The sequence below is a fragment of the Tenebrio molitor genome, chromosome 2, assembly GCF_963966145.1.
Source record: "Tenebrio molitor chromosome 2, icTenMoli1.1, whole genome shotgun sequence".
NCBI classification, from domain to species: domain Eukaryota; kingdom Metazoa; phylum Arthropoda; class Insecta; order Coleoptera; family Tenebrionidae; genus Tenebrio; species Tenebrio molitor.
Window position 1 is genome coordinate 30,467,034 of NC_091047.1, and position 12,344 is coordinate 30,479,377.

Sequence of the window (12,344 nt, forward strand, 5' to 3'; positions counted from 1 at the left end):
ATTTAAAATGTTACAGGTACTTGTAACATTACATCTAATGTGTATCTTTATATATTTCTAACACATTTCATTATAAATTTTAAACTGTATTTATAAAAAATTCAAAAATGGAAAAATTCCCTATTCATTTTTGCCTAGTTTAATATAATTTTATTTATTTCCCTCCACCACCCGGCGGCACGGAAATTTTGCCGGAGTACATACACTATTACGGATATTACTATAGTTTGTCCAGCGAGAGATTGGTTGACATAAAAATCACTAAATTCTACGTAGAGAAAGTAGTACTTAGCGCACGTAAAATTTGAAATATACCCTTTAAGCAGTAACATTTTTGCCCTGAAATTATGCTCTAATTAATGTATTCCAGTGCATTTTGTAGTGTTGGGTTAATTTAATAAAATTTAAAATCTCCCAATCTCTCGCTGGACGAAGTTTATCAAGTAATAGTGCAGTGTTAATTTTATTACAGTAGAAGCTCGATTATCCGGAACAATGGGGGGTAGACCCATTCCGGATGATCGAAATTCCGGATAATACGGAGCATTCAAATAATTCGTGGTTGCAATGATCATGTTATTTTATTCAACATACAAATTAATTACAAAATGAGAAAAATTATATTAATGGAAATATGATGAAATTGAATTCTATTTATGTCCAGTCATACGTTTCCTTGATGCATAGTCTCTCCAACACAAAAACGTGAACTAATGAATTTTGCCACAATAAGGTGTCAATTCCAGACAAAATAAATAGCGGGAATGAGATTTCCAGTCAAAACAATTACATATTTTATTATTTCAAAGAATCAGATTTCTATCTCATTAGAACTTTCCGGATAAAACGGAGGCCAAGAGCCAACAATTCCGGATAAAACGGTGAAATTGAAAAACACTTGTTGCGGATAATGCGGAGTTCCGGATAATCGAGCTTCTACTGTATATGTATTATTATTATTATTCGACTTAAATTCCATATCTCTAACGAGACGATTCTGGAAGTTCTAATAAATCGAAACATGAATAGCCTAAAAAAACTTAAATACGGAGCAGCAAAAACGTGTAAGCATACTGTGAATGAAAACCAAGAACTTTTTGCACTCGATAACTTTTTAATCTTACTATTCTTCCTAACCTCATATCAGTGGCGTACGCAACTCATGTGGAGGTTTATGGTAAAGTTTGTCCAGCGAGAGATTGGTTGACATAAAAATCACTAAATTCTACGTAGAGAAAGTAATACCTAGCGCACGTAAAATTTGAAATATATCCTTCAAGCATTACCTTTTTTGCCCTGAAATTATGCTCTAATTAATGTATTCTAGTGCATTTTGTAGTGTTGGTTTAATTTAATACAATTTAAAATCTCCCTATCTCTCGCTGGACGAAGTATAAAACGGAATGCGTACGTTGCGTATGATTTTCACAAATGGACTGAATATCCCAGGGCTTTAATATTCTGATGTATTTCGATTTCAGCCTGTATATAGATACATATTTAATATTTTATTTTATTTAAATTATTATTTAAATTTTACTTACAAGAAATATTATGCTGCATAAACATTAAAATAAATAAATAAATAAATAAATAGAAAGTAAGCATCACTTTGGCACTATTGCATCAAAACTAGAGACTCTATAAGAACAAAAATAAATACTTATAACAAACACTTTCACATTGTACGTAACGAAATAAACAGACCTTTTTTGATTCCATCTTGCCAACATGGCGACACCGGTATTGCTGCAAAGTCAATATATCATTGCGACCATTGCAAACTATAAAATCAATAATTTGTGCATTTAGTTCATGACAGACAACATAAATTAGATTTTACAGTTATTTGTTATTTAGGGAATATTCTAGTGATTTTCCAAACTGGCAGGAGAATAATTGTGAAATTAACTGTACACTATTATGTTAACATTAGCGTTAATAATATTTTTTTAACAGTGATTTCTATTTGGTATGATAGTGAAAGCACAAAATGTGATAGTCAACAAATGAAAATGTTTTTCTACAATCGTCTTAAAAGTGATTACTTTTAATACCGTTTTCTGTCACTAAAGTTGATAGTAACTGTACAAAAAAGTTACCTGTTACTAAGGCGAAGCTTTTACCTCCTATGATTAATAGATATTTATGCATTAAGGGAGATATGAACATGATTTTTCCCTAAGGTTGACGTGGTTATAATCCGAGGGCCTTTGGCCCGAGGAATTATAAGTCAACCGAGGGGAAAAACATGAATATCTCCCGTGGTGCATACAATATTTTATTTTTTAGTCTCTCTACTTAAAAGTTAAAATTTTATTAAAAATATTTAGCAGGGAAGATTGCGTGAATATGTGGTTGCTATAGTTTCGTTCTCATGAGTTTGTTGCCAACAATGTGGAGGACAAAAAAATTTGACAAATCCCAAGGGAGATATGAGTTGTTTTTCACAATCTGTATCTATGACAAAAAGAAACAATATCGTGTTACTAAAAAATAAAAGTACTTTTAATCCTAGGCTTAAACATTTTTACTTGCAACTAATAGTTTAACAAATCATTTATTTGAAAAAAATAACTCAATATATAAACAAAACAAAAGCCAAAACTATCTCTTTGGTTACACGACTATGTCAATAAAACGTTTGTTTTCAAATTTTAAATGTAGCTGTGAGTTTCGTGCTTTTCATGATATAGGTCCTGCACTTAGTTGGAGAAAAAATAGTAGGTATATGTCATTCGGATTAAAAGTGCGTTTTTTGACTTGCCCTTGCCGTTCAAAAAAAGGACCACTTCTAATCCTAATAACACGATTTACAATTTTTTTTTATGTTTATTTACGAAAAAAATAGATAAGAAACCTTGAATTCGAAAATCGATTACGTCGGCTTTCTTTCGGTTCCAGCTGCAATTTATCGTCACAGTGACCTAGATCTGTAAAATAGCAACATCGTCCCATAACTAGAATCAAATCAGTTTTTGAATTTTAAATTTAAATTTGTTAGTGTCAGAAATGTCAGATTGTTTTAGAATTCGTCGTGTAAATTCAACCATTAATCCCGACCATAATTTATTAAATCGCGAATGTTCCAGAGAATTAATCATTCACGATCCCATAATTTTTTTTGTGTTTAGTGCATCTGAAATTTTAATCACTTTTTAAACTCAATTCCCAATCTTACCGACTTCATGATTTATTACTTTCCGACTTCGCGGCAAACCCTGTTCCCTCCCTCGTTCTTCCGTGCCCTCTTTGCTATTCCATCAAGAACAATTTCATCTTTCCCGGCACCCTGTTTATTGTTTACGGGAAAAATAACAGCATCGACGCTCGCTGTTTTCCCTTCAGATTTTCCACTTTTCCGCTAATCCGTGTGTTTTCTCGGTGTCGACGGACGTGATCGGGACCGGTTCCTCGAGCTTGCAAACAGATAACATCTCTAATTTCAATTAATCTCCGATGTTACGTAACCGACTCCGGGGTGTCTCGTTCGTGGAAAAAGCGCGAAATTCGGCCAGCAAAATCGATAATCGCACGATTTAGGGGTGCAATCGATTAAACTATTGTTCGCATGCTTCTGATATTACCGAGTCAAGTTCAGTAGGTCCGACAGACCTGCACGGAGCAGGTGTTTCGGTCATGTCGCTCCTGCTGAGTCACGTGGTCGTGTGAATTATCCCTTAGAGCTGAAAAAAGTCAAGTTGCGGTGAAATTCGGTCTTCGAGAGGGTGAGTAGTTCTTTTGTGAATCGCGGAGGGGTGGATAATTCAAATTAAAAATTCTCTTTGTGAGGGAGACACGTCCTATCCGCACCGCTTGTTTTCCAGAGTCGTGAATTAATAAGTGGCGAGTTGAAAAAAAATCTTGTTAGCGACTTGTTTTCAGGGGTTGTTCTACGGGAAAAAGATGTTCGCTTCAGATTCTAGGGGTGACAAAATTCCTGTAAATTGTTTTCTGATCAATCGATAGGACGAGGTAAAAAAAACTCGTGAACATTTTACGGGTTCTATCCACTATTCATTATTGATGGCGAAAGTGGCGACCAATTAGTCCCTCCCAGTTAATTCACCCTTAAATTTCAACGTTCAGTTTCACCTCAGGTGAATTATGTATCGGTTCTTGGAGCGGAATGGTGGATGCGCCGGTTTCGTCGTAAACACGTTCGAACTAGAGACCATAATTCATGGGGGGAAGCAAAAAGGTCGTGGCGGGGGTTGATATTTCGTGAAATTGCAAAGGTTGAAGCGTTTCGACGGCCTTCGATGGAATGATGAGAAGCGGAGATGTTGGCGGGATGTCCCACCCCCGCAACGGTGTCGACTGAACACTTGGCGGAAAACGTCGGCCCACGAGGTCTCGCAGATATGGGACAGTGTTCCAGATCGATAGACGGTTTGAAAGGGATCAGTGGCGGTAGACGTTAACGATTTTTGACCAAGCGGGTGATGTTTCGAAGGTAGAAAACAACTTTAAAGTGGATGATTAATGAGGAGCCCGTTATAATTTTTGGGAGCGATAAATTACGTTTTTATTAGTTGAAGTTGATGCGAACAATGAAAGAAACCATTGTGGTTCGGTGCTGAATGATCCGCCTCTAATTGTGAAATTTGAAACGATTTAGTTGGAGCAAAGGCTGAGTTAACCTAAATAAATAGTTTTGGTTTGTCAATCTATTTTGCTGGATTATGTTACTTTTATATTAAAATACTACCGGGATATCAAAAATTATCTTAGTGATCAAAGGTGGTCATGAATTTTCAAATATTGTCGAAGTTTTATGTCAAATCATTTTTTGAATGTCAAAATCAATTTTTGAGAGCACTTCCCACACTTTGCAGTAATGCCAAAGGATTTTTATGCATGCCTTACGAATTGTGTTGGTGTGTTTTGCGAAACTGACTCTGTGACTCATAGAAAAGGTGCTGGTAGGCCAATCGTTCGTACCGAAGAAATAGTCACACGAAATAAGTTGAGACGGACGTTTTCCAATCCATGACTACATTTGACCAAGATAATTTTTGATATCCCGGTATATTATGAATTTATGATACAAGTTTATAAGGAAGTCTTTAAAGCACGCGCGACGTCGCAAGTGATTTAAAGGCCTTTATAACGTATCATACGCTATTTTTGATTATACCTGTACTATAATCTGAAAATTATAACAAAAAAAGTAAATTGAAATACCTTTTTCTAATTTTGACATATAAAGTGACACTTTTCAAAATTAATTGATGTTTGGAAACGTCACACTTTTCGTAACTGGTTACGAAAAGTACAGCGTGATCAACAATGACTGAGTCTGTTGGCAATGAAACAATTGAAAATACTGGTGATTTTTGTCTAGTAATTGGCACTGACCACGCACTGACTGGATTTTTTAACTTAAGATGACATTAAAAACATTCTTGGTAATGCAGGTTATGTTTATACTATTACAAAAATTAACCTTCGTTGGTAAATTTTAAATTTGCCAAATTTCATTGTTACCAACAGACTCAGTCATTCTTGATCACTCCGTAAAATCTTTCCTAACTGGTTAGGAAAAATTTATTGTATCACCAATTGACACTGTCATATTTTTTGTTTTTAAGCAAAATAACCATGCCTTCTTACCCACTTGATATTTTAACACAATAATAATTTGTTAATGTTTGTTCGTTTAACGTTTGAAGAAACTTTTTTTTTGTCAAAATTAGAAAAAAATCTTGTATGTAACACGTTAGGAAATGCAATTTTGTATAACTCGTGTGATTTTACGGGATCTCGCTGCGATCGTCCCGCAAATATTCCAGTCGTTACACAAAATAACGCATTTCGTAACTGGTTACATAAATAGCTATTTCCGAAGTAATCTGTGTCATTAATAATCATTGATATAGAAATGGTTAATTGTTGTTGTTTCCTTGCCATGTACGTTTGTTATAAATTATTTACAATGTGTATTTATCATTGTTTAAAATGTAGCTGAATTTGTTGTTACCTAAGCAACTTTAAAGCTTTAGTGTTTTAAAGGCCCTTTTTCGCACGCATTTTCGTGTCAAAGGCAGGGATTATGATTCAGGTGTAATAAAAAGGTAATTTTCTTTAATATACTGCATTTACTGGGATTTACTTATGTTTTTAGTGAAGGTCTTTCTCTAAGAAACAATTCTAAATAATATTTATTTAGTTTGGTATAAACTCATAATATTTGCGAATTAATCATGAAATGGCAAAGTTTTCTATAAGAATTATTATAGCAGAACTTTATTATACAGAGGAGGTCCATTATGTTACTACGTGTGTCAGGAAAATAGAAATGTTAAATGAATAAAGTGAAAATATAGAAATCGATTTACATACTATGAATTACTGGTTTACACGGAATACTAGAAAAAATTTAAAAGAATACAGTGGCGGCGTGTGAAATTGTGGTATCGCAGTTCTTTAGGGGGAGATGGAGGTCATGGCTTAAAAGTGTCTATTTATCGATATATTACGCACGTGGCATAAAGTCGTATCTGGAGAATTTAAAAGCAACAAAATAGTGTTTGGTAAGAATAATATGTAATTTGATTAACTGACCCAAAGGTTTTTAATATTTTTTTTGTTCGACACTGTCAGAATTTGAGAATTTTCTCCTATGTGAACGGATTTTGATAAATGTCACAACTTGTCAAAACGAAACGTCAAGCTAATTTTAAAGGTTTTAAGCGATTTGGAGCCTTTAAGGGGCTCGTCGAACAAAAAAACGTTGTATTCAACTCGTTCGTGTGTAAATTGGGTTTTTTTTGGCACTCGTGGGCCTTTAAAACGCTCGTTTCACTCGCGTTTTAAAATGGCCCACGCGTGTCAAAAAAGGCCCAATTTACACACAAACTCGTCAAATAAACTACTATTATGTAGTAGATCCATTTTCGTTAAAATTTCGAATTATTTTAACAAATTCTTCCAATGGATAAAAGTAAGATCTGTTGTACGGTCTTGAGTTACTGAATAGCGTGATTTTTGTTTGTTTCGTTTATTTTTACTGTTCTCACTTTTGATGCTTCCATATCGTTACAAGATATTCAATAAAATATAGGATGTTTTAATAGTATATTATGATACGAGTCTTATAAGAAGCATTTTATCGCACGCACGGGTTTAGAGCACGACAAGCGTAGCGAGGAGTGCCCTAAAGGTGTAAGTGCGATAAAATGCCTTATAAACGAGATGTCATACAGTGTTTTTTCTACTTTGCCACTTTTTCAATGAAAAAAAAAATTTAAATTTAAAACCGTTAAAGTTGAAGGATTCCACCCAAGGTCACGTCTGTTTTTAGTATTATTATTATATCACGCCTTTTCCTATTACGATATGCAAAACAGTATCGTAATAGCATAGTACGAACGCAAAGTAGAAAAATATGGTTACAATCAAAGTAGGTAGACTTCGGAAGTCAGACATGTTCTGCATTCCGATTGATGATTCGGTTATCTGTAACATACTAGACAGTATGGTCCTAGCTGAATGTGCTGTGGCGCTGTGGCTTCATTTTGTTGGAAATGGTCAAGTACCAATTCATCGTGAAGTTAGTTTATAAAACGTTCCAAAATTTTCCATTGGTATTTAGCAGCAGTGAGTTTGCCTCAAAATGGATTAAAGGAAATATGTACTACATTAAACTTTATTGTTTACTTTCAAAAACAATGGCTCAACCATCGGTCGTTGGGTAATTGTTGCCCAAAGCCAACTTTTTGTGAATGCAGTGAAGTTTCTACAGGTTGTTGTAAATGTTTCCAACTTTATAACTGGCTGTGATTTCGGCTCTACATACAGGGTATTCCACGAGTGATAATGAGCCAGACGGAATTGAAAATGCAACTCACATTACATTTCCAAAGTTAACGTGGATATTTGTTTTTTGATTTAAAAAACATAAAACACAGTTAGCTGTGCAGTTACGTAAATTTTGACATCAACGTCATTTGCTTGGTTAAATGAAATTGTGAAAAAACGAAAAGTTTTTGGGAAAACGTCTATTGTCTGCATAAACGCGCAACGGCAGCATTTTTATTACATTCGTCATAGATCAGGGTAATGTCTTTTCTCCTCGTCGTATTTTAACTTTTTCGTAAATCGTAAATGTCAGTTGTGATAAATAAAATAATTGGAAGCAAAGCCATCATGAATTCATAATTTCATTTTAAAACAATACGATATTGAAAACAGGCACGTTAACTTTGTAAATGTATTGTGGGTTGCATTTTCAATTCCGCCGGGCCCATTATCACTCGTGAAATACCCTGTGTAAATATTCCCATTTTTCAGGGTTTGTAAATTTGACATTTGACCTTTCACGATTGTCGCAGTACATATACCTAAGTATTTTTACACTTCTGAAATCTGGAAAGCATTCTTCACAGAATAGAGCTTGTTGACATTTTCTTTAATTCAGTACATAAAACTTAAATATTTTTTTAACTGCTGCTGTTTCCCAATTCTTACGACCAAATTTTAATCAATTTCTACTCACACGTCAGCCATTAACATACCACTTCTCTTTGTCGTTTCCATAAACAAATTGAAAAAATCTCGATTTCTTTTTAACTTCATTTTGCTGCTCTCCGATGAGTAAACGATGGAAATAATAACAATGATTTATTATTAGCAATGTACTACAAGAGATCATGTAAATGTTAAAACATTATACAAAATAAAGAAAACATATCTGGTATACATATCAAAAGTTCAGAGTAATATACAGTTTTATCTTTTGTTCGAAATTTAACAAATTATTAATCTCAAACTTTTCCACCGAAATTTTTTTTTTTTAACATTTCGCAGTTGTTGGATGACGTTTTCATTAAATAAAGTGTGGTCGCTGAACAGATGTAGTAATAAAAAAAAGGGATGTGGCTTTAATTGCGCAGACCGATATATGCCGAAGCCTGTTTCACAATGACGCAAGTTCTTTGCCATTTGTCAATATTATAAGAATGTGATATATAGTGAAATTTTTTTAATAAACAATTGTCAGTGTCAAAATGAAGTAAAAAAACCATACTGTACCACCCTAAAATTTGGACATATGGACCAGCTGTATAACAATTTGACACCAAATCATGGTTAAGGTTATGTTCACTTCACTTCCCGTACCTTTCTTCCGTGAATTCATTTTCAAAACAAATTTAATGAGAAATCAGGAGAAACCTTTTCGAATTTGAAATAAACTCTCGCTCGTTAGGGCGCAGGCTCAGTTACATAAAAAAATGTTCACACTCAATGTGACCAATCGTATTATCATGAAAATCACAGTTTGGCTCATACCAACAAGACAACGTTTTGACAATTGTTTATTAAAAAAATTCAACTATAACTAGTTGATAGAGACTGAGAAAAATGTTGCATTCATTGACGTGCACATCTTCTGCAAACATGAGAACACGTGGTCAAACCGCCGAAGCGCGGTTAAAACTTATGAGATGTCAAATAATTTTTGTGGATGTACATCAAGCTTTCAAAAATATGCGCACAAATTTGAATAAGCCAATTGGAAGCTTCCGTTTAAAATACGCGGGCACTAAAAGGCGGTTTTATTACTGCATCTGTTCGGCGTCCCGGATATACATAGGTACTTCGCGATTGTTTGAGAAGCCACTATAGTACAGGGTTATTATAAATGATTATAGTCGAAGTAGGCGTAAAAACTGAAGGTAAAATGTATGGTTGCCGCTCCATATAAAAAACATCAAAATGATGTGAATAAGTGAGTACACACCGTTCACACACAGGAGTTAAATTGGGTGCAAAACAACTCAATATTTTTAGAATTGGTTGCAAAACAATTCAACATTTTTGGATTCAATCGTTAACTTAAAAAAATAAATAAAATCCTCATCACCGCACTTTCCACCTAAAAAATGACAGTGATGGCGACAAAAATTGACAGTTCACATGAAAGCGGGAAACATTTCATAACATGGGCATGGCCTACTTCGACTACAATAATTTATAATAACCCTGTATATTTTTTCCTGGTAGGCGGCTGCGCGCGCATTTACATAATCCTGAAACGAAATGCGACCTCCCTATTGGTTACACTATTTCACTAACCAATAGGGAGGTCGCATTTCGTTGCAGGATTTTGTAAATGCGCGCGCAACCGCCTACCAGGAAAAAATATACTATAGTTGATTGCTTTCAGAATTTTTCTTTAGTAATTTTTTTTAGTGGAACCCTAACAGTGATAAAAATTTTACACAACCAATCATTGATTCTTTTATCACAAAATTTACTATAACTTTATGGACTTTTTAATGTTTGTTTACTGCATGAGTATGAAAAATTACGAAATACTGAAACTAAACTATTTTTTTCACTACTAGTCTCAGAAGGCGTCATTATTGACTCTCGAACCGACCCCAGAAGTAGAATTTCTCTCCCAAGGTTAATAACAATTTTCATTATTAACCAAGGTCAATAATGAACAGCCGTCACCTAGCAACGAAAGATTTTCTTTGATTTTATTGGTTAACGTAGACAGACGATTTTCAATTTTCATAGCAACCGTTGAAAAATGAGAACTCGGATCGTCGCATCGGACAAACAAATTTAATTAATAATTATTATTAGAAAGGGTTTTAACGGATCTAGTAGTGAAAAAAATAGTATATAAACCACGCTAGAGAAGACAATTTTAAGCCAATTTTAAGCAATTTTAAGAACTCGGATCGTCGCATCGGACAAACAAATTTAATTAATAATTATTATTAGAAAGGGTTTTAACGGATCTAGTAGTGAAAAAAATAGTATATAAACCACGCTAGAGAAGACAATTTTAAGCCTCGCTTCTTTATTCCCCTCGAAGCTTCGCTTCTCGGGGAATAAACTACCTCGGCTTAAAAAAATGTCTTCTCTACCTTGGCGTATAATATACTATAAAATCTCTTGTTTTTATAGAAATATAGGTTATTATTAGTAATTTATGTTTACTGTTTCTTTTGCATTACAAAATTGTATGGACCCATTAAATTTTATCAGTTCTATACATATTTTCAATTTTTTTTTCTGGGTCTATTGTGTGAATTTGTTATTTACTTTTAGACATTTTATTTTTGTTATTACCTGTGTATTTTATGTTGGGTGCTTTTTTTTTTAATTTCACCTCATAGTAGGCAGTGAAGAGTCGATTGTGAACGCACTACACAGGTTACGGATCACGGATCAGCTGTTTAAATCTTACGTTTTACACGAGTGTTGCGTTCACAGTCGATTCTTCAACGCCTACTTTCAGGTGAAATTTAGAAAAACACTCGATATTTGAAACAATAATTCATCGTTTTCAAGTATGTAGTTCCTTGTTGTTCGTTCTATTTATTGTGCATTAAACTGAGAAAATAATGTTGGCAATATTTTTCCAACAAAGTTCTCGCTATTTTGCTTGATTTTCATCGATTCTTTTCTTTCCAGCTAAACAACCCCTTGGAAAATTGTAACAATGGAAATTGAAACGTGTAGGTAAGTACCTAGCGACCGACCGAGTCGATGTCATAGTCACTTGCCCTCTTCAGTTACCACACATTTCGAGGCTTCAGTTAACACAATGCAACAAAGAGGATACACGACAATGAATATCGAAAATGAAGAAAAGTCGTCCACCTCATCCTCTCGAGGCAGAGTGAGATTCTCCACCTCCAGATCGGTTTTCTTAATTTTTATCTTCTTTTTTCCGCAGCACAATTCAAAATTGAAAGTGTTGGTCCGAAGCCATGCCATCCGCGAAGAAACCTCTCCGCCTCGTGAATCCTCTCCCAGTCATCTCATCTCGCCCAGCATTAAGGTCATTCCGTCAACGGAGACGTCGCCGGCGAGCATTTCTCCAGGAGGAAATCCCCTGGTGGTGCTCAGTCCATCGCTAAGTCGTGTCAACTCTCCATCGCTGTCTCCCGCGTGCGTCTCTCCAACTGCAACTTTGGTGCCCTCACCGACTTCGAGGTCGTCCCCTCAGAACGGTTCCCCCCAGCATGAGAGCACCAAAGTCGAGGCAGAAGATAACTCCCCTAGTCCGAAGTATCTCAACAGGTTGAACAGGCAAAATCTAGAAAAGGACACCAAGAAAGATGCTAGTCACAACAGTAGAAAGAAGATCATTTGCGACTGTTCGAATCAGAACTGTGTCAAGTGCAAAAACCAAGAGAGGAACATCAATAACAATCTCACCAACATCAACAATAATGTCGTCCAGAGCTCGAACACCTTGACGGTGAACAGGGTGAACGCGAGGCATAAGTTGAAGCAGCAGAGTTCGTCTCAGGGTAGTTTTGAGGGTAGTTCGTCGAATTCGCCATGTTTATCGAGAGGTTAGGGTGGTTAGTACT

The 12,344-nt window shown here is 35.0% G+C and overlaps 1 protein-coding gene across 7 annotated transcripts in view; it reads left to right on the forward strand.

Moving 5' to 3' along the window:
- enc (encore) overlaps window positions 1–12,344 on the forward strand; it is a 77,281-nt gene that overhangs the window by 51,874 nt on the left and 13,063 nt on the right. For 5 of the 7 annotated variants that reach the window (XR_011157195.1, XR_011157196.1, XM_069039622.1 and 2 more), the window contains 3 exons: window positions 11,437–11,480; window positions 11,538–11,644; window positions 11,702–12,326. Coding sequence is in view for 5 of the 7 variants with exons in the window: in XM_069039622.1 (XP_068895723.1) it covers window positions 11,465–11,480; window positions 11,538–11,644; window positions 11,702–12,326 (748 nt within the window). In the remaining 2 variants the exon portion in view is untranslated. Of the gene's footprint in view, window positions 1–11,436; window positions 11,485–11,537; window positions 11,645–11,701; window positions 12,327–12,344 lie in introns of all 7 variants that reach the window. The other 2 variants (XM_069039620.1, XM_069039621.1) reach the window with 1 other exon arrangement.